General features: G+C 38.6%; 1 protein-coding gene across 1 annotated transcript; it reads right to left on the bottom strand.

Moving 5' to 3' along the window:
- Positions 1 to 2626: 2626 nt before the first annotated feature.
- ACTR3 (ARP3 actin-related protein 3 homolog (yeast)) lies at positions 2627 to 18777 on the bottom strand (the record flags this gene model as incomplete). The annotated part of the gene is made up of 11 exons (XM_009877780.1): positions 2627 to 3917; positions 4306 to 4389; positions 7208 to 7333; positions 7805 to 7897; positions 8381 to 8554; positions 9233 to 9376; positions 11468 to 11575; positions 12111 to 12206; positions 13744 to 13854; positions 14402 to 14526; positions 18722 to 18777. Coding segments are annotated over 11 exons (1213 nt in total), but the record flags the coding sequence as incomplete, so codon positions are not given.
- Positions 18778 to 24093: the final 5316 nt, after the last annotated feature.

Here is a 24093-nt window from a genome sequence, read left to right as displayed (position 1 = left end):
ACATGATCCCTGGGATGACCTACCCACAGGCTGCTCAGCCCCTCCACCACCTCATCAGCAACAGCACCTCAGATTTAGATCTGGTGCTACAGAACACAAATGTGAGTTACTCCCAACATATGAGACTAGTTGAGTATTATATCTGGTGGTTTAAAGTACTGATGACTCACTGTTCAGTCCAAGACATTAATGGGAGTTCCTCATAGATTTCCAGTTCCCTAATACACCAGGAATCAGTCACGGCTGTGTACCTTCTCTAAAATTATCTCTACAGTGTCAAAAAACAGAAAACACAATGCAAAACAACTCTCACCTCAATTCTACAAGAAGCTTAACATCATTTTAAACTACAGTTACAAGAAAATAGCTGCTTTCTTCTTTTTTTTTTTTTCACCTTATATGGGTACTTTCCCCTCCTTTCTCTTCTACATAAATTACCAACAGAAATTTGAAGCAGCTTTCTTGGAGCCACAGGAAGATGATATTGGAACAAACAAGTACAACAAAAAATTAAACTCCTCCAGCTCTGATTTTGTAATTAATGTGCAGGCAACTAGGTAAAATTTCATGTCTCACCTGAGCACACAACAGCAGCACTTAAGTGCCACCTCTTCCAAGAGCTGAGGTCCATCAGTGAGACAACACCCAGGTAACACTGCTTCTCTTCAGAGCAGGATTCCTACTTCTGCACACAGGATCAAGGGTTTGGTGCAGAAGGTGCGTAAAACCACTGTCCTGGGCTGCTTAGCTATTTTAATTCAGTTTTGGTGGGAGGGGTCCCCCAATCTAGAAATAATGACCTTAGTGCCGAATGTAATGAATTCATGATGAAAACCCCAGTAGTATCTGCACTTCCCTCACTGAACACAGCTGGAATGCAAAACCCATCTCATTTTACACTTGGCAGCAACTCCTGATCTCAGCCTGACAGCTTTACGCTCAAATGTCAACTCTTTCTCCTGTCAAAGAGCTCATATACGAGCTGGCTCGCTTCCTTCAATTTCCTTCCTTCATTTGCTAACCCAGTTACGATTATGCCAGACACACAGGTCAGCTCGAGGGATCTCCATCACGAGGCAGCGCCTATTTCTGATAAAATACCGACCTTACACACCTGCCTGAGGCAGCAAGTCCCTCAGACACTGTCCCTGCCTGGTGTAGCCTTTTCTCCCCACTCGTGTTCCTCTCTCCTGCAAAAGTCCAACTGCAGAAACAATACATGAGACTCACCTGCTTCTTATCATCAACCATACCCAAGAACAGCCAAAATCTGAATATTTGAATGCCATTATGCTGCTTTTTGCAGAGCAAATCCACGCAGCACCCAAGTCCAGGGCATCTCAACAGCTCACAGCCTCTGAGGGACTTGTTTAAAGAGAGTCTCACTCCTTGTGCCTCTCAGAGCCTCCTCTAATCCCCCGTCACCACTCACTCAACTCCTGCACCCCACAGCTCCCATCCCTTGGGATCCTTGCAGGTCAACTGAATTCTTCTGGTGCCTTTTCACTACCTCAGCTCCTCCAAGATGTAGCAAGAGGCCTGAAAACAGTAGCAAAAGAAAACAGGGAGAAAAAAAACTATCAGATTCGTGTTCCAAAAGAGCTACGATTACATCTAGGGCCAGCTGCAGCACAGCTTCCAGTTAATAGATACGCTCTCAGCTGCAGGACAGGCCTGGTATCTCCACACCCACACATTCTGTGCATCTTTGCATATAATCCTAGAGATCTACACATGGCTCTGTGTGACAGGCACAGGTAATCACTCCTTTTCTTTACATTTCCTCATTATGCTATACATCACACATTTGTGAGCTCTTCAAGTGAATTTTTAAGACTCTATTCTACAGGGGAAAACCAAACTCCACACCCACACATTCTGTGCATCTTTGCATATAATCCTAGAGATCTACACATGGCTCTGTGTGACAGGCACAGGTAATCACTCCTTTTCTTTACATTTCCTCATTATGCTATGCATCACACATTTGTGAGCTCTTCAAGTGAATTTAAGACTCTATTCTACAGGGAAAAACCAAAAACCACCCAACTTCACCTTATCTTGAGGCCACTGCAGTGTACCAAGAAATCCATCACTAAAGCATGATACAGTTGCAGAACCCGAGGGCTACTGGAAAAGCACACCTTAACTTCTTTATTTTACACATACTTGCCTACTAGTCTTGCTTACCAAATGAATAAATCAGCACTTATGACTCAAAAAGTCACTGTTTGAAAAAACTCTAAAAAAATTGTATCATCCATAGGAAGATGCTAATAATGTAGTTTTGCAATACAACGATTTAACCTTTTCTTGTTTGTACCAAGGTTCTATTCAATTCCAGCATGTGCAGTTTTATAATGTTTGCTGTAAAAATATTTCTCATACCTATCCTTGTTTCAGACTCTCATCATGTTTTGAAGCAACTAGAAGCTCTGGCAATTGATAAATTTCTCTGAAAAAAAATCTGAGGCTTTACAGCTTCCAAAAAACAGAGACATCTCCCTCTTGTGGTCTTCTATGTAAACAACATCAACTACATTAGTGAGTTCAGAAGTGTCTGGAGAACATTTTCTTTCATCAAATACTAACAGAAATTGAATGGAATTCCATTCAACATGTGAAGTGTTCTTCCTAGAAAGAATGAGAAAGAGATTGTTTTCACTTTATTTTTATCTACATGGTGTTTTCTTGCAGAAAAAACCACAGAGATGTAAAATGCAGTGCTGTCTCCCACATACCACCACTTGAAAGAAGGGAGGGGGGAAAAGTTACAGAACAATGTAGATGAGCAAACCTAACAACAGAGATGTCGGGTTTATATAAGGTAAGTGCTATCTAGATGAACATATGAACTGCAGCTCTAAAGTGCTCACACCTCGGTTTACACAATGCACATAATGATCTCTACCTCACAGACCAATTCTACTCTTTCAAAAACCACAGCGGATATGCAGGAACCCATGCTCACAACTTCCCACGACATGAGATTAACAAGTCTGACACAAACATAAAAAGAAATTTTGTGCCTTTATTGGAATGGTGTTAGGCTTTAAATACACCAATTTTGATAACCTGATTATTTGGTTTAATTAGAAATGACACTACAGAACTGCAATACTGGTCCAACAGTCTTGTCTTTACTTTTTTTTTTTTTAAAGCAAGAGATAGTATGAAAATGCACCAAGTAATCAGAAAGCACTAGCAGGCATTGGTTAATCCAAGATACTAGCTTCTTAGTTCCAAAAGCACTCGCATTGTATGGAACCCAGGATTTAGATTGGTCATGATTTGCAAGAACTAGTTGCACAAGTCATGACTTATTTTATTTTTTAATTTACTTTCAAGTTGGTCACTGGTAAATTTTTTCCTCAAATATTACAGTTTCTTTAATTCATATTTTTCCTCAAAGTATAAAAAAGTATGAAATATAAACAAGCTCCTGCACTGCACCCATGAAAGGGTACAACGGAAGCATTAGAGAGCTGACTATCTACACACCATCAAATCTCATCAAATCTTGGATAATCCATTAATATACAAAATATCAGGGCACAGAAAGAACTAAAATCCACTTTTTTGTTTTGTTACGCACAGGTTCAAATAATCAATCTAAAGAAAAAACGTGATCATTTTGGCTTTCCACTACATCCGCATGTTGAGACACTTATTAAAATAATCCTGCTTAATTGTGTTTGGTCTTTTTCTTATTGTCAAGTCATGTTTGTTATCTTAATACCAGCCATCAGACAAACAAGTAATCAGAAAGACTCCTCCTTCTCCTCCCCACTTCCCTATCCCTGACCCCTCCAAGGTCAGCTTTAAGACATGACTCCAAACACAGGGTTGTGACGACAGATGCTAGGACCAATCTCTTCATAATCTTTTTTGGTATGGCATACTTGGTAGAATTCAGGCTGTAAAGACAAGGAGAAAAAAAAAGTAGTCAATGGTACATACTTTAACAATATTAATTTTTTTTTTCCCACTTGGTACATAAATAACAAAAACAGAAAAATTGGAAGCCCTGAAATTAATATTACATCAGGTATGGCTAAACACCAATGCAAACAATGTATTTTGCCACAAAAGTAAAATACACCATTTAACAACTAACACAAAGCTGTAACTCAACTTTCATTTTCAAAATGTAATGCGAAGACTTCAAAGGGGCTGAGAGGCTACATTTGCTATGTGTGGCCCATCAGAAATCCCCTAGCTGCATTTAATATAAAGGAGACGCAAGAACTCCACAAAAGCATAGCCAGAGTGACTAAAACATGCTCAGCTTTACAGCTAACTTACTGTGGAAGCCAGCATTGATCCTCCAAACCAAACGGCGTATCTTTGCATATGGTGTGTGATGACCTGTACATCAATGGGCTTCGGCTAGAAAAAAAAATAAATGAAATTTTTTTTAAAAAAAAAAAGCAAATGAAAGCTTACTCTTCACAAATTAGTATTTGCTGAAATGCTGAGTATGTAAATTTACAACTACAGCATCAGTTGTTACCTTGTACAACACAAACCAAGAAACAGCTTTTGCTTATAAATCCCCAGTTACCTACTGTATGAGACATTAAGAGATACCTGCATTCACACCAATTTTCTCCCCAGACCTCCACTACAGCTTTCCTCTGCAATTATCCTCACTCCACTTTCTGCTGAACTTCTTGAAGAATTGTTTATTTATGTAGTTGTAAGAACAGATCCATACTACTTACACTTTAGAAAGCTCATTTTTAAGTTTCACATCATTATTTAAAATAAAAAGCATCAGTTGCAAATCTAGAGTTTATCCAGGACCAGGACAGCCAGCCACGCTTTTCAAAACCACAACACTCATTCCAGTCGGCCCCTTTCCCTCCACATCCACACAAACCTTCATTCCTTACTTGTGCTTATCAAACACAGCAGTGTGCTTAAGTTTCAGAAATAATTTGTTTGTTCCAGTGCAATCTGCTGAAATCTGGACAACTGGAAACAGTATCTAAAAATCATATGTAACACATTTGCAAAACACAAGCCAAAACACAAGCCAGTGATTACTTGCAATGCCCAGTACTCTGAAAAAAGAAGAATCACATTGCATTTCCTTATTCATATCCTGCTTCCTTACTAAGTGTAAAATTCTAGTATGGAGAACTGAGAATAAACTAGATTACTTCAACTAGAGAAGTGAACATAACTGAAGAGTTGTCTACATGGCATATTACAAACCTATACAGGGGGGTTTAAAGATTGTTTGTGCTCACCTAGCTAGATTACTACTAAAAAATAAATGGGAAAAGTCACTTCAGTATTGCCCTAGAAGGACAAAACACAAAATAATTTTTCTCTCTGCTGAAACCTTTTATATATGCAGAGTCAACAGAAAAAAATGCAAAAGTTAGATCAGAGGTCAAAAGTGGAAAGAACAGAAACTAAGGATCGTGCAGATTAGTGAAAACATGAAGTTATTGCACAGAATCATAGGGTAATTTAGGTGGCAAGGGACCTCAGAATGTCTCTAGTTCAGCTTTCAGCTCACAGCAGTCAGCCACGAGGTCGGAGGAAGTTATTCAGAGTTTCATCCAGCTGAATCTCAAAATCCTCCAAGGATGGAGGCTGCACAGTCTCTTTGGGAAGCCTGTTCAAATGCCAGATTATCCCCACAATGAAGAAGTTTCCCCTTTTACCCAAGTGAAGCTCTTTGGTTTCAAAAAAGGTTGTTTCATGTGGCCACTACATGGCACTATCAAGGGCCTGGTCCCGTTTTTCCACATATACCAAGGGGCCTGGTCCCAATTCCTCAATAATCTTCCCACATCTATGGAGGGGCTGCTGTCCCAAAAGCTTTCTCTCCTCTAAACAAGCCAGTTCCCTCAGCCTCTCTTCACAGGACAAGCGCTCCAGTCCTCTGACTACCCTGGTGGTCCAACAGTGAGCTTGGTTCCATCTTTGAAGGTCAAAAGACAGAAGATGTTGATTTGCAACTAATCAATGAGCGCAAAAAAAGCTGCGGAGTGACCAACTGCTCTTACCTAAGAGGCCTAAGTCCCATCCTTTCATTAGGTGAGACTGATCCAGCTCAGTAACAAGCGAGAGGCAGCACAAGTGCATATCCTGGGGAAACAGAACTGTAGCTTCTCTAACGGACTGATTCATGGATTTTGCCTTAAACTTTTCATGTAATTTTTTACAAACCCCCAGCACGGTCAGAAAACTGATGGAATGTTGCAGAGAGGTGATCTGATAAGGATGTAAATGCCTCAAACAGCCCTGGCACGGAGATTAGGAACTCTCGCAGAGGCAGGATGGCCTTATCTCTAGCATATCTTCCAAAGAGATGGGGCATTTACACGTGTTAACGAGAATTACTGGAAACAATGGAGGGCCTGGATCCCCTACCTGACATTCTGCATGTCCGCAGGTAGAAAATTGTGTATAAATTGAAGCAAGGTAAAGCAGGAAGAAGAAGAAGAAGAAAAGAAGAAAGAAGACAATGGCGGATGCATCCTGAACTCTGCTTTGGCTGGACCTACGCAGGGACCCGGACCAGTGATCTCTCTCTCTCTCTCTCCGTCCCCCTTTTCCACGCAGAATTTCTTCCTTGTGAGGGTTCTCTCTCTCTCTCTCTCTCTTTTCCTTTTCCTCACTAGGTAATGCAAGGTCTATCAAACTGTTTATTTGGTTTTTATGCCTAAATTTCTTTCTTGTGATGGTTAAGTGTAATACTGTCTGACTTAACATTGTATTTAGATGTCCTTTATTATTCCTTGTTATTAAGTTATTGTAGTGCATTGCTTATTTAGCCTTTTTCCTGGATTTTTGTTATATTGTCTGCCCTATCGTGCTTTTGAATTAGAATTGATTGTCGTGAGCCCGATCTATATGTTGTGATAAATTAATAAATGTTTGTGTTTGGGCCTTGAGACTTGTCTCACCATTGTCCACGCCGTTGTTGTATTACGAATCTGAAAGTCACTTGTCCCTCTCTCCTGAGTGGGACGTGACAGCTTCCTACAGTGCAAGGACTATATACATAGTTCCCAACACCAGTCTACAATTCCCTACAATACAAAAATCTCCAAAAAGCTTCTGTAAGAACTTTAGAATAAAGACATTTCCACAAACGAGAACATCACTGCAATACATTATTTTTGTACTTTCCAGGTAACAAAGGAGAGAAAGATGCTTCTTAAATGCATTAGCCCCAAGAACTAACCTTCAGTCTGCCACCACTAAGTTCTTCACTAAGTTTCAGCCTGGCATCGACAGTCCTTTTCAAGTCTCGCTGTAAACGGCGACCAAAGTCCCTGAACATGGTTGAGCCTCCAGAGAGGACAATATTCTGTTTTGAGTGAGAAAAATTATTAACCACTTCCGAAAATGTAAGTGATATAACTTTATCCAGTTCTTACACTGTACCTAAATATCGTTTCTAAAGCCTATAGCTAGCAGGTATGCCTTTATTCTAAGTTTTAAATTATCTAATACTTAAGCATGATAGCATGAATTCCCAAAAAGATTGTCATATTAAGACAGGCTATGCTTTAAAATCCATTTATATCTCAGTACATCTCACTTCTTTTGCTCAGATTGGTCTTCCTTATGTCTTTTAAATACGAGTTTGAGTAATGAGACATCATATTCTGAAAATTAGTAAGTGAACAACATAAAGCCTTTTGCATATTGGACTCATTTCTAGACAAATGGATCATTTTGTTGTTTGGCTGGATTTATTTTTAATAGTTTCAAATATGTATTTCAATATAAAATGCAAGTCTTCTAAGCACTGAAAATAATCATTGTAACTACTCACCTTATAGAGAGGACGTCTAACATCAATGGGACAATTCTGAATAACTTCATCTACTACTTCTGAGATTGGTTGCGTAAAGTCAGGATTAGCAAACTACAATTAAGAACAAAATTGAGACAAGTCAACATATAGGACCACATATTGCAAAGGAAAAGGTTAAAAAGAGAAGAAATGAAGAAGTCTTTACTCTTTACACTGGAGGAGAAACTGAGGATATAAAGGCAAGAAGACAGAATATTAAGAAACCTGACTGTTCAACAGAGTTAAGGAAACACAGTGAGACATGGAAATTCTATTAAAAAATTGCAAATGGATTACTAACTCCACAATTTCGATTTCCTTCAAAAATCTGAAATATAGGGCTTTGCTTAGGTATCAGCCTGAACTTATATAAAGGTTACTAGCAATCAAGAATCACAGCCACGCTGACTTACAACAATAGCCGGTATCTACTGACAAAGAAGGAGAAATCTAAGTTGGAACAACCACTTGTTTACAAGTTCGCAGATACTATTTATATGGTATCATCTAAAATGCACCTAAAACAAAAAGCGCAGACAGCTCATATCAACTTACCTCAGGATGGAAGAAAATCTCTGGCCCCAGGAATCTCTCGTAGCCAACATCAATGGTAAATTCTTTCTTTGAGATAGCATTAATTCCAGTATACTGTTTAATCCATTTTGTACCATCTGTGTCATATTTGTTAAATTCTTTTACTAAGTCAGGGCAAACATAACTAAAGCGTTCCTGAAAATAGAATAAGTGCAGTTAGAAGTATCTTCTTAAGTATAGCGAGAAGATGGTATGAACTTTTTGGAAGTGTAGTAAACTAAATTACTACAATTAAGAATAAGAGTTTCAAATTAGCAGATACAAAACAGGCCTCGAAAATGGCTGCACTGACATTTACTGTACACAGATCTTGCTGAGCTAAATTACTTTTAGTCTATTTTTCCTCTAAGCTTCTATGATGGTGAGAAACAAGTTCTAAAATATATTGAAGAAATACCATAGAAATAAGGTTTAAATGTACTTTAAGCTGTATGTCTTTGAGAATAGCTTTGTACCACAAAAAAAAAAAAAGAACATTCCAACATTTAGAAAGGATAAGAGAGCAATTACAGCTTTTTATATTCTACATCTCACTAAGAACATTTCCTACTGAATATTACAATAATAATGAGAGGGAAGGAGAAAGGGAAGACTACAAGTGAAGAGTGAAATTCTAGGTCCAATTAAGTATAATCCAACTGCATACCTTAAGTTCAAGGTATTTCATGTTAATTATATTAGACATTTTTATATTATTTAGAAATGGAGCACTACTACTTAGAAGGACAATGATTTTAAGAAGTTTCTGTATTTTAAAAATAGATACCGAGCTCAGATCTCAAACAACTTTAACAACAGCAATGCTTCCATTACCTTCACTGCTTTAGCCGTTTCCAAGGATTGTTCAGGAGGAATTCCTACTTCTCGCTCCCTCAGCAGCTGCTGAATAAAGTACGTTATATCTCGCCCAGCGATTGGAATGTGTTTAATGCAGCTGCCAATCACATAGCCTTCAGCCTGTACATAAAATAAGTTGGGAGAGAGATATTGGCAAGAACTCCTTTTGACAAAGCTTAGGAGGGAGAGAGAAAGACAGAGTCCAAACTCCTATCCACTATCTGTGACTATGAGGTTGAAGCCGTTTAAGGCTGGCTCATTTAATTACCAGAAATCTAACTTTTCAGTAGCATTATTTAACTTGTTCAAGTGTTTCACTTGGCATTGCTTCATAATTCTTACAAGGCTAGGAGGAACAGAAAGATCACTGGAACACGAGGCAGACAACTATATTCACTATTCCTTGGCCTGTATTTTCTCTTGAAAACAAGGTTACTCTTTCCAAAGACATGAAGGAATTTTTTATCGTGAAATATTATTTTAGTATAAATGATGTGGCTCTGCAGTCACAGCTACTGACGTAAGATGTTACAGTCCACATGAAGCAAAATTAATTTTCGGAAAGCAGGGAGAAAGTACGTAATTTCAGCACATTAATGGAGACTGCTTAGAACATGAGAGTGGCCCATACTCATCCACCAGTCTACCCTCGCAAGGCACGCTCATCCTGGGGACCAGTATTGGGGCATTCCAAAATACCAGCTCCAACCTCAGAAACCAAAAGTGTTCAACCTCACCAGACCTGCTACGTTGAAACAGACGCATGCAGGTATCACACTAATACCACACGCTGAAAATTTCACCTCTCTCTCTTACATTCCTATAAAAACCTTTCTCTGATATAGAAAATAATAAAGTCAAAGTGTACCACTATTGCTAGCTTCACTACGGAGATGGTCATTTGTTAATGCTTTTTACCTATTTTATTATAAAAGCGGTATGTTATTGCGGTCAATTTGTGTAACTTGTTTGAAAATTCCAGAAATCAAGTAAACGTCACTTTACAAAGGCGTTTAATGCTTTATGTGATATAGAATAGCCACCCTTATTTAAATTTTAAAAAAATACCACACAATACACCAAACCCACAAACCAGGACAAGTTCAATTGTTTTAAATTGCAATTTGAACTATTAAATGCAATTATTAAAAAAAAGTTTACCTATAGAAAATTTGAAATGTCAGTTGTTTCCTGCATCTTAAGAATAGGCCGTCTTGGATGAACAGTCTGAACAAATATTTAGCTACTGTAGTCCACAAAGATTAATAATTGCTACATCACAGCATATGGTTGATCATCATCAATGCTTCTATTTGGTATAACAAATAATTTTTTTAAATGGATGTTGCTGTGGCATTATAAAGCTTTGCATGGATTTTAATCTTAAAAATTGCAAAATAACTTCATTTTGAAAAGAAAAATGTGTTTAGTGTGCAGATATGCATTTAACTTCCCAAGGAAAGATGGGCTGAGAGACATATTACAAGTCACTTGAAAGAAAAAAACACTATTAAATATTCCAATTATAAAATTTCAAATACATAGCTTTCTAAAAGGAAATATATACCTACAGCAAAACCAATAATTTGACAGTTTAGAAACCACAGCTATAAATCTTCATTATTTAATAAAAAAATCATACAATCATACTTGTTTATGCCATTAGCAACTTGATATATTGGAACAGCTACTCAACGTTAATTAACCTGAGGGAGTTCTTTTTCAGTCAGGTAGGAACTTTTTTTCTTTTTGCTTGTGTCACTGATGCATCAGAGTGTACTACTAAACGTTTGTCAACAAATGCAGAAAAACTGTAAAAAATACTACATCTGCCCTCAAATATTTTCTATTTTATATATAAAGTGACTGAATTAGAAGTTTCCAACTCTTTTGGACTGGCCATTGTAAAGAGTGTATTCACTCTGACCAGCAAAAAAAACTTTTGGAAATACAATAAAGTAATACAATTTCATGCATCAATTAGAATGGCCTTGATGAATCACCTTTTAAGTTAAGTCACTGAAAGACAATATGCTCTGACAAACTCAGGACAAAATAAATAAAACTCCACACCCACAACCCTGGAAATGATTTGACATTTTTGAAGATTCCTAGATATACTTCAGTCTGAGTAGGTGTAAACTTCAGAGAAGTTTCAGGACAAACTGGTTCTCCAGCTAAATTGTTTCGGTAGTTTCGATGCCTACTTACCACAGGAATAACGTGAGTGACACCATCGCCACTGTCTATAACTGTGCCAGTCAGCGTTCGTTCTCCTACTTGTCTTGACGTCCAAGATGCAGCTAAGGCAAGGACAGCCTTGTAAAAGAACACACACAAAAACCCCAATCTTAAAAGCACTCCATTGCAGATCCCACCTTCCACTACTCCTCTCAACAATCCCCAGACTGACGCCCTCTTGGTAATTTACAGCAGGGATACGTGTGTACACGACAGGTTATGAAAAAAAAGCTGTGTAAGTGTAGTTTTTGACTCCTTCCTGAAGCTCTTCTAGCCATGTTCAAACATTTATTATTTTTTTTTGCTACTTCATATTGAGAAGGATTAAATTCTTGGCCTAATACCTTTATTATGCTGTGGTGTGTTGGGTTCCTTTATTTATGATGCAACAGGTATTACATTCTACTACTTAGAGGCTGCTTTCTGCACAGGTACCAGATGAACAGTACCCAGCTAACAAACAAATCAATCCATAACAAACACGTAGTGGTGAAATCGCTAACAAAAGTACACAGAAGTACTCCAAACATCACCTGTACAGTTTTCATAGTGAAATTAATTTTAGCTCAAGGAGAAATACTGTAGCTCTAGCTTTCAACAGCTCTGCCCTTACCTGAACAGCAATATATAGCCCTGGAACATTGAAAGACTCAAACATGATTTCAGCAGTATATTCTCTATTTTCTGGAGTATTTAATGGAGGCTCAGTCTGTAAGAAAGAAATAAACCAGAAGTTTTTACACATACATTCAGAATGAGCACTTCATTTTAAAAAAGAAAAAAAATCACCAAATACTAAGTTTCAAAAGATGAGTCATGCAACAACAGCATGCAAAGGGTGCTTCTGAAGGCAAACGGGGCAACTAAAAAGATCTAGGAACTCTTCCGACAATAATAGGATTTATGCAAACTGCATTGCAAAAACATGACGATCTGCGTGAAAACAGAAAGACAGAAGTGCAATAAAAACGTTACAGTAATTACTGCTTCAGAATTTACATTGAAGGCCCCATTTGTGGGTTGGTTATCTCATTACAACTTTTGATTTCACTTGAAAGAACCAAGGACGATCAATCTAAATACGTCAAAGGATGCAGTTTAGCACATTTAAAGAAAGACAACTATTTAAAAAATTTCTCAGTGATTCATTAAAGAAAAAAGCTGCTTTTTTTTCAGAAGGCAATCACTGTAGAATAAGTTGCTATGATCAGCTCTAGAAACGTCCTGAGCTGAGAGAAGCTAGCAACAAGACACAATACACTCTGATACTATGCTACCATTTTCATTACAGTACCAAACATACTCAATACTAAGTCTCTCTGAAAGACCATTTTAGATAGCGCTATAGAATTTTTGAGAGAAACAAAAAAATTACCACTCTTCCATTGCATCAATTACGTAATAAGAGGGTAAAAATGAGGGAGCCAGACTCTTCACACAGGTGATAGGACAAGGGGTCATGGAAACAAACACCAACGTGGGAAATCCAACGTAGGTATTGGAAAGAAAAATCGTAAAGTAAGGGTGATCGAAAATTGAAAAAGGGGCCCAGAGTTTTTACGGCTTGGCTGGACACAGCCTTGAGCAACTGGACCTAATGAGACTTGTTTTGAGAACATGGTTGCATATTAAATGTTCTTTAACAAGCATGGCCAACATGTCTAATTCCAAACTCGCTCTGTAAACATGAAACAAAACATATTCACCTATTTCAATGGCTTTAAATAAAATCCCAAGAAATAGCAGATGCTTTGGAATAACATTCACCTTAATTCAGATCTAATCTGGCTGAATATAACAATAAATCCTTCCAATTTCACCAAAAACAGACTAAAAAAAAATTAAATAAATAAATAAATAAAAATCACTCTCTAGACACATCATCCAGGTGGCAGCATTATAAAAACAAAATAATTGCAAATATGTAAAGTCAAAACACACTTCAAAAATGTAAATTTGATCATTGAATTAATGGGATAAGAAATATAAGAAAGAAAAACAGATGAAGCAGACAATCTGGAGGGAAATAAGAAAAGAATAGAAAAAAGTTTGCAGTTCAGACACACCGATATCTTTAGAAAATTAAAGAACCTGGATGGGATAAGCCAGGTAAGGAAAGTTCATGTAATTTATATTTACTCTAGCTTTCAAGATAAGTATGTTCATATTTAAGAATTATTACATAAATCAGCATAAACATTCCTATATTATACGCAATTGCATAAGTAAGACATAGTTTTACCTACCAAAAGAAAATAATGATCCTCTGGTTCTGCCCTTAGATACTTGAAGATTACTTGCTCCATAAACCTCTCCATCAAGTCCCAGTCTTCAACTATACCATGGCGGATGGGCCACTGTTGCAGAAGAATATAAAACACAGTTGGAAACAAAATTTAAAAAAGGAGAAAGAAAAAAGAGCAGTGTTTTCAACTGCAGTAAAAGCACGTGATCTACACATGCGAGAAACTTTGCACTCCCATCTGACACCTATTCAAAATTCAGGTTCCAGCCCTGACTAGTGGGCACAACGCACGGTGCTTTTCTCAGCAGTGACACCAAGATAAAGCAAAAGTTGCCTCAGCCCAGTGTCCCAACTCTGCTGCTGCTGCTGCTGCTGATCAAAGATGCCAAGGAACATGAAAGCCTGTGGTATTTCTGCTTAACCCTCTCCCAGCCTCCCTTCACTTCAAAAGAAACATACATTCACGTACTGTTTTGCATACTCCCACAGGCTCCTGAAGGTCAACAACACTAATACTAAACTTTATTTTCCATTAAAACACAGCTAATAAGAAAATAAGATTCAAATTAACCAGAAAGCTTCCTTAAGAAGCTGTTTACTGTATAGCTGCAGCTTTCTAAATGGTATTGGAAAATTACTTTTAACATTTCTTTTAATACCTTGGTTGCATAAGTTGGTTTTTCTATTGCTTCATCCCCAATAAAGAAGTCTAAATCATCAACACCTTTCAAAACCCTCCTTTGTGCTTGATCGACGACTTTTGCCGATTCTTTGATAGCAATACCTTTAACAGAGAACACAAGCAATCCTGTAGATCAGACACATCCCACAAAAAAAAAAAAAGCAAAACCCAACATTCAAAAACACACTGTATTTGTATTCAGCCTTTCAAGCACACACAGAAAAACCAAATAAAACACAGATAATTTGGATTCCAATCATATGTAAACATGATTTGGATTTATAAAGTAACACAATACAGACCTAAATACAGATTTAGTGTTAGACATAGCATGCAGTCTAGAAGACAAAGTATTTAAGAAGAATCACTAAGACAGGATACCTCTACAGATCTCATTTTATCCAACAGGTGTGTTAATTTCCTGCATGCTCTGCTAATAATACCAATTTAAAAAAAATGCGGTCATAGAAGTTGTATAAAGAGCAAGAAAGAAAACATGTTGCTATTACATGAAAGGATGTTTTATTTCACTTGCACCAATTTCTGCACATATTATGAAAGTGAGATATGGCACACAGAAGGGGCTTAATGGCAACTAAATAAGCAAAACAGTTGCACAAAAGGAAGGAAAAGGTAGGAGAAAATGTAACACACAGCAAAAAAAGAAAACTGGACAGAAATAAAAGAAGTACTTTTTTAAAGGAATGAAACTTGTACGACCACACAATGCACTTTTAAATGCCTTTAAACAGATGTTCACAAAGTCTACATTTTTATTCTGCCTTTAAGTCCTCCTGCTATCTTATCATTAAGAATAGGATGGCTAATTTTGACTATAAAGCTCTCCTTCACTTCAGGGAATACAAGTTCTTAACTTTTGCTGGTTATCTTGGCAATTTATTCCTTCCAGGATAATTACTCGTCACAAATAAAGAAGAAAGTTTTGATCAGAAAAGTACCAGCTAAAGCAAAACCTGGAGAGATGGATCAGTGATTAGGTATCACAGGAATGTAGATGTTCCCTTCCCTCATCATTTCCATCAGCCCCCTGGCTACCAGGGTTGCAGTGCCAGCAATATCTGCTCTGTTTTTTCAAGTCTTACTAATTGCCTTTAAACACAAATGAAGAAATTCCGATCAATAACGAAGCATTAATATCAGCCTCAATTATTCAAAAGGCATGATCCAAAAAGCTCTTTCAAAGGTAGAATTATTTTGCCAACTCTCACTTTCAGTAAGGAGTTCTAAGACTTAACAAAAAAAAAAGCAGCTATGAAAACAGCTGCTGCAGCCTCAAGCCCACTCGGTCATCACAGGGTGGTAGAGCTACAAGATTTGGAACCCAAGAGCACGTGAGGGCAAAGCACCGACAGTTCCCTGATGCTCCCCATCCTTCTTTGTCTGCCCATAAAGAGCAAGGAAAGCAGCACTGCACAGCCAAGAGAAGCTAAAAAGTTAAATGCTGTGAAAGACTGGAGAGAGAACCAGACAATGTTATTTTGAGCTCTTCAGGAAGAAAACTGAATCATCCTTTAACTTCTGCAGCAGCTCAGAGGAGAGCAGAGAGGAAGCAAAAGGCTGGAGGAAGCCAAATAACGTGGGGGCAGAAGCTAAAATCGTGGGGAAGGAGATGTCGCAAGGCCAGCGGGTGCTGCAAGCGAAGACTCTTGCCAAACATTCTTCAGGTCATCATGAGAGAGCTCACACATTGTGGAAAACTTTTTTGTCCAGATGTGTGTTATCTTCAAGAATTTTCAAGTAAAACACTACCGCTCGCCACAGGATTAGAGAAACTTTCAAGTCAAAGCGGTTTTGCTCTGTTACAAGCCTAAAGCAAGGTGGGAGCTCTCCGTATTTTGGTGCCCTTGAGGCCAGCCTGTTCAGTCCTGGGTTTGAAAGTCAGAAATGAGAAGGAAACAACCTGAATCAAGAATCACATCCTGAAAATACAAACAAGAAAATAAAACTTGCCGAAACCAGAGCCAGGCTACTGCCACGGCCAAAGATGGGTGGTATCGCAGAGCATTTGCGTTTGCTTGGCACAAGAAATAAGAGCTTTTAGAAAAAGAAAAGAAAATATTAAAAAGAGAACATACTTGCATCAAATTATTTTTTGTGCTTAACCACTACTCAAGTCTTTTTTTTCTTTTAAAGGTAAAGAAAGGGCCATCTAACATGCAGATTATCGTAGAAAAACTGAAATAGATGACAAGTCAAGAGAACTACTGGATAACTGGAAGAAGCTGACTCCTATTTTAACACGCAGCAGGAAAAAAAAAAGATTAAGTGAATAAAAATCAAGTAAAATTAATTATCTGCTAGGATCTAAAAAGCAGCCAGGGAAGAAAGCAGTGAACCTAAGTCTCTTTTAAAAAAATTGGGTCAACATATTCTCATTTACTTCGTTTTTCAAGCAAGCATTTATCATCTCTACAGAAGCACATTGAGAATTAAACCAAGAAGAGATAAAAATTTGTTAATAGCAGGAGCACAAGTGACCAAGGCAAAAGGAATGCTGCTCGGACCTGTTTAACAGCAAATATTTTATAGACAATCAAATCAATAAAATGCAACCACCATTGCTGGAAGTCAAAGAAGAAACTGAACCATTTTTCCACTGGAGACAATATTAAGAAATTAAAGATACCAAAGTGCTTTGAAAAGATCCACAGTCTTCTACACCACCTTACTTCGAAACTAGGTACTGCTAGACTCTGCCTCTGTTTCTCTAACGTGGATTACAGCAGCGCTATTTTGTTTCATTTGAGGTAGAGGATTGATGCCAACTCATACAGTTAGTGTAATTATCTAACTTGGATTACAGTACAAATGAGAAAAATGCCTTTTTCATTAAAAGAATTGCAGTCAAGGACCATTTCAGCTGTTGGAGCATCTAGACTAGGGCAGCTTTTTTTTTTTATTTTAAATACACCAGACTATATCATAAAGCTGTAAAAAAAAAAAAAAAAAAAAAAAAAATCTCCTTTCTCCCTTTTCTCTTCTACTTTAATAATGTCTCTGTTACATAAATTCCTCTGCTTAATGATCTGCCAGGTCATTTCATTTACAGAATTTGTTTAAAGTGTCATGATATCTCCCTTTTTTTTTTTTTGGAACAAGAAAATTATTTTTAAATTAAATAAACCAAATCTGAATATGCATGAAAAGTCTGTAAACTCTATTTATCCAAAATTAAATGAAATAACCATTTGGTCATTTTTAATTCGATGACTACTATGAAGTTTAAAAAGAAATGTAAAGTGGTTTTTTTCCAATGGTTCAGTAACTTGTTAATTCTAATGTTCAAACTAGCTTTTGTGCAAAAGCAAAAACTCTAGAGTATTTTCTATGCCACTGAGATAAACTAAACGAAGCTCATCCAGAAAACCAAAGAAATCAAAAACTACATATTAGAAGCCAACATGGAAGAGATTGAAAGGATTCTCTCACTTGCATGAAAACAGAAGAATGCGTTAAGCGAGCTAACCTTAACTTTCCAGGAAAATGGATTTTGAAGTCTGTTTTCTAGAAAAATTAACATAGAGCCTGAACTACCAAGTTTTATTTTTCAGTGACTGGCCTTAAGTATTATTAGTTCTAGCTCTTTTCCTGCTGCATTTACAAGGAAAACTGGGTGTACTACTTATTTCTTTTTACCAGCATGTAATACGTGATTACTTTGGCACAGACAAACAACGACAAAATGCCAAGTGGTGTATGAGGTCAAGAGGTGAAGCATTTCTAAAGGAAGCTGATTGACTCCCACTCTCCAGTGTAGAGCCATACCACTTCAAGCGGGAAAAACGGTTCAGAAGACAAGGAGTGAATAAATAAGCAATTTTACATGGGCTGGAAAAAATAATGAAGTGTTTTCTTGTTCTATTTGCAAAACATAGTAAATTAACATAGCTGTAATACTGAAAAATACCTGGCAAGCATAACATTTTAAACCCTAGAGAGCCTCAATCATTCAGTTTTTCAATTCTTTTTTCCTAGTAAAATTTTACTTGATAAATGCCTAATAGGTGAAGAACCTTCTAAAAAGTAAATATAGGCATGCTACTATAATTTAATGATGTCTATTTCCAGCAAATTAACTTCACTTTCAATTCATATACTAAATTGAGCACCCTCAGCAAAACAGAAGAGAGTCATGCTACCGCTCTGTGTCAACACTCAGGGGTCTTTTTAAGTCAGTAATTTTTAACCTTTTTTTTTTTTTTTTTTTTTTTTACACAACGTGTTATAGAAACTCTAAGTGTACTTCAGCACTCATACACAAATAACAAATACTTACATGAAGGAATAATGAACTGAGGTTCAGTATTACCAGCATATCCAAGTTTTGTATACCTGTTGAGGTAAAAAAGGTTAGATTATAATACTTAATACCACAAATACCAAAGATCTCTCTTTTTCAATGAACATACCTCTCTTCCCATATCAAAAAGACACAGTAACTTTCCCTTAAAATAAAAAATAATTACAAATCAAAGAATAACTCTTTTATTAAAAGGTAAATCAATGCTCCCTACCACAAATCAAGCATCGCTGCTAACTTATGCCCCAGAAAAATTTTACTACAGAATACAAAGTACGTAATTCAATTTATCAATGCTTAGGCATATAATTTACAGTCACAGAACTTCCTCCCTGCTCAGCAGTCAGCACTTCTGTAGAAATATTTTCATGTAAGTGTTAGCAGTAGACACATTTTTATAACTGCTAACTGCAGGGGAAAAAAAAAAAAGAATTAAAAATAATCCGCTGCCCACAGACTGCCAGCTGGGCACGTGGCCGGGCTTCGCAAGCATTGCACAGCATTACTTCACAAGCATTTCCCAAGATGAGCTACTGCAGGTGGCAAGAACTGAAAACTGAAAACGACAGTATTAGCAAAAGAGAGTCCTTTTAACAAATGGGAAACTCTTGAAAACATGTTTAATAAGACTAAGGGAAGCAAGAGGCAAAGAACTACACACCTTCACCCACTCAGTTTCCAGAATGCGCTACAGATATAAACATCACCTTCACTGTCACAATGTAAGCAAACTGAAGAGATCACCGATGTACTCATTTAAAATAACTACAAAGCTCAGAGTACCAAAGCTATGCAGCTGCTAGAAATACTATGAAAAAACCCACAACTTTACAGTACAGCCAAATTTTAAAACATGCAGACCAAAGCGCACACCATGTTCAAGAGTTACAGCCTACGCGCAAGTTTTTAACAAACGCAGACATGACAAAGTTCTCATTTTCTTTCTACGCTCAGGCAGCTGTACCAACTGCATCAGCACCATCGGTGAAAGCATGAAACGCTGTAGTAGCACCTCCACAACTTTCAGCACTCTGCTATAAGCCCAGAAGATCTTAGGCAGCATAAGGCGGTACTAACTTGGAACAATCTATAAAGTTAAGTCGGTACCACAGCAAACTGCCTGGCAGCAAACGCAGCGCGAGGTTGGATTCAGGGGGCTGGCAGAGCGCGGCTGCAGGAGGTTTTGCTGCGCATGAAACGCTGTAGTAGCACCTCCACAACTTTCAGCACTCTGCTATAAGCCCAGAAGATCTTAGGCAGCATAAGGCGGTACTAACTTGGAACAATCTATAAAGTTAAGTCGGTACCACAGCAAACTGCCTGGCAGCAAACGCAGCGCGAGGTTGGATTCAGGGGGCTGGCAGAGCGCGGCTGCAGGAGGTTTTGCTGCGACAAGCCGGGTGCAGTGGCTCACAGCTCGCTCCCGTGCCCGCTGATGCCCACACCGCTCCCAGCGCTGACATTAATTGCACACGTCAGTGCTAGGCCAGAAGAAACAAATCCTCAAAAGAAACGTGTATTTCTAACTAACCAAGCGGTTAGCACAGGACCTCATCCCACAGCTAAAGTGCTTTGCAGCTGAAGTATTTTTAAAGCTGTCAACCTGATCTTGCCTATAACAAACTGTAACAGATGGGAGTAACTGTGTAAAAAAACAAACACGAATTGGTATTGGCTAAGAGGAAATGTTTACTGAAAAAGAAAACTTCACAGGCAAAATAAGACAAATAATGGAAAAAAGAAACTAAATACTAGAAAGAAATTCACAGTTCATGAAGGGATCAGCATTAGGCACTGTATGTGCCTGAACCCAAAACATGCAACTCGGATTCTGCAGATTCAATGTTACTAGGTTTTTCATTTTCTTAAATATCTAGTCCCTGAAAGAAATATCAAGAATTCCACAAAGCGATGCTTCCATAACTCATCACGCAGAATAAAACTGTTCTCTATATTTTTTCAAGAGGTTTTTAGTGCCACAAGAAAATTACTAAGAAAACCAGCAAATTCTGACTCAGTCCCTTTACCTTCCCCTACAAATCAGGAGCTGTGGCATATGGATTTTAAAGCTAAATCTACACTGGAACTTTGGCGTCTGAAGGCTACATAAACCTACATCTAGATCAGAAAGTCTTAACAAGAAAAAAAGTAAAGATCATTAAACTCAGTATTTCAAACAACAGCTAAACTGTTGAAGGTAACGGGCTGCTTGGCTGCTTGCGGTGTGGGAGGCTGCCCAGCACACACACAGAGCCAGCAGACTTAAGAAAAACAGTCAAATGAAAGATGCATTTTACATAAAAAGACCATATTCAGACATAAAATCAGCATATCTAAAAATACTATGGCCTACTCAGCAAGACGCCTCCTGACTCATGATGAAAAAGAAAAGTCACACTTTTAGGCTTCCAAAAAAGGAAGAAAAAAAAAACACACCCATCAAAAAGCTCCTCAGGGCTTGTTTCTGAGTATCAAACAGTGTATCAACCACACTTGCCCATCACAAAATCACAGAACGTTTGGGGTTGGAAGGTACCTCAAAAGATCATCTAGTCCAACCCCCTGCCAGAGCAGGGTCACCCAGAGCAGGTCACACAGGAACGCGTCCAGGTGGGTTTTGAAAGTCTCCAGAGAAGGAGACTCCACACCCTCCCTGGGCAGCCTGTGCCAGGGCTCTGTCACCCTCACAGTGAAAAAGTTTTTCCAAATGTTTTCATGGAACCTCCTGTGCTCCAGCTTGCACCCATTGAGCCTTGTCCTGTCACTGGGCATCACTGAGAAGAGCCTGGCTCTGTCCTCCTGACACGCCCCCTTGACGTATTCACAAACACGAATGAGGTCAACCCTCAGCTTCCTCCAAGCTAAGACCCGGCTTCCTCAGCCTTTCCTCATGAGGGAGATGTTTCACTCCCTTCATCATCTTTGTGGCTGCGCTGGAATCTTTCAAGCGGTTGGTCCTTCTTGAACTTCAGGGGTCCCGAACTGGACACAACGTTCCAGATGTGGCCTCACCAGGGCAGAGCAGAGGGGGAGGAGGACCTCTCTTGATCTACTAGTCACCCCCTTTCCAATACACCCCAGGATGCCACTGGCCTTCCTGGACACAAGGGCACATCGCTGGCTCATGCTCCTCCTGCTGTGCACCAGGACCCCCAGGTCCCTTTCCCCACGTGTCAGGGAAGGGACCCACAGCCAACCTCCCGCACCTCAGACCTGCCCCTCCAGCTCCAAGCTCACAGGCAGCACCAGCCTTCTCCTGTATTCCCACAGTGCCCAGTTCTGCGGGGCTCCGGGCAGTGGTTGGGGCTGCCAGGAACTATGGCAACACAGGTAATATAAAGAGTAAGCTTGATTTACAGAATGAAACATAGATAGATACTCTTGAGTTAAAATGGAGTTGAAAAATGTGATAGACAAGACAAAAAAGGTAAGTTTAAAAAAATGATTAAAGGTTGATAAAAATCTTTAGTTCTTCAAGCACACAATTTAATACCAGTAGGATTTTTTTTAAACTAACTTTTGCAAAGATAAGGCTTTATACACATGGATCAGATCTATTCTACTGTCATTCTACCACTGCCACTTGAAGCAAATACTTAAGTCATATAAAAAAAAAAAAAGGATACTGTGGGCAAGCTAGTTTTCACAAGTATACAGTTTCCACAAGCCATTCATATAGGGCAAAGTGTGTCTGACTAATGTGTGATTCACAGGGGAATGAGACACACCCTGTCTTCTTCAGGGCAGCAGTCACTGCCACTACAGAAAAAAATCTGGTATTTAAAGATATCGTAAGGCAATACCAATACTGGATCACACTTTTGCAGTAAACCACAGCTTGTCTTGCTACACAGCAAGTGGCAGGAGGGACTTCCATGAAAACAGGCAGGCACATGTCATTTAAGGACATATGAAGCCAGTTTTCCCACACCCAATTTGGGGCACTCAGCAGTAAGAGAGCAAGGCACTGTACATACAACTATAAAAGTAAAAGCAGATTTCTATTAAAATCTGTAACACAGATTCAGGTGAAAACCTGAATTCAACCATGATCATTCAGATGTTTTCCTTTTTTCGCCAACGTTTGGCTACCTGACCTGTTTCTGTAGGCTTATTAGCTCCTTTAAGTAGAAAACGAGAGGAAAAAAAAAAAAACTAAACAACTAACATGGCAAAAAATTTTACTGGATAATCAAGACCTGTAGATTTACTTTAGAAGACAAGCTACAAAGCACCCAAAAGCAGTGTGCAAATTCTCAATACATATGTGCATGCAGATGTAGACAGAACCATACACATATATACATCCCTCATACTACCTATCAATATACAGATATATATATATATATATACATATAGCTTTTATATTCTCCAGCAACTTCCCTGCAATGTCTTCTCCAAAAGGTGAAAAGGGTTTCACACACCATCCCTCTGGCCTATGCAGATGTAATAATGTGACAAGATCCAATTAATTTTTTTGTGTGTTCACACCACATATGGGATGGAGGCAGCAACTAATGAAGGTTCCTTCTAAGTTAACTTCAAACTCGCACTCTGAAATCGCAAAGTAGCTCTGTAGTGATCTGCCCGAGACATCTCTGGAACAAGAACCAAAAGGCTCTCCCACAATGTTCTCAACTGCACTAACAGGATTTCTTAGATGTGCTCTCTCACCTAGAACAGATGTTTCCGAGGCTACAAAATGAAAGCAATGTCACCTGGAGGTTACTTACTTATTAGTCACACAGGCAATTCTAAGGCCAAAAGGAAATAGCACTTAGGGTAAGAACTTCTAACGAGAATGTCATTAAAAGAACCTCTGTCTGCAAGCCACAAACCATGACCATGCACGTCCACTCCAATTCCTTCCTGTCCACAACAGCTGCCATTCTGAACGTATCCTCCCAAGTTACACACCCTAGGTCTACCACAATTGCAACTTTAACAAAAGGGTGAGGAATAAGGTGACAACTGCTTCACGGCAATGCATTTGTTTATCTGCTCAGAGAAACACAAGAGAAATGGGGTGGCCCAACACGAGTTGTATCATCCTTGTGCTGACAGCCTACCCCTCAGCTGCTCCTGGGTTGAGAGTAGCCCTGAAAAGAAGGATTTAGCGGTGCTGATAGATGAGAAGCTCAACATGAGCCGGCAGTGCGCTCATGCAGCCCAGAAGGCCAACCACATCCTGGGATGTATCAAGAAAAGTGTGGTCAGTAGGTCAAGAGAGGTGATTCTCCCCCTTTACTCTGCTCTTGTGAGCCCCCACCTCAAATACTGCCTCCAGTTCTGGTGTCCCCACCATAAGAGCAACATAGATCTGTTGGAGCGTGTTCAGAGGGGGCCAC

Source organism: Apaloderma vittatum, unplaced genomic scaffold, assembly GCF_000703405.1.
Source record: "Apaloderma vittatum isolate BGI_N311 unplaced genomic scaffold, ASM70340v1 scaffold22231, whole genome shotgun sequence".
Taxonomy (NCBI): domain Eukaryota; kingdom Metazoa; phylum Chordata; class Aves; order Trogoniformes; family Trogonidae; genus Apaloderma; species Apaloderma vittatum.
Note: the sequence above shows the minus strand (reverse complement) of the source record. Positions and strands in the feature narration are given on the sequence as shown.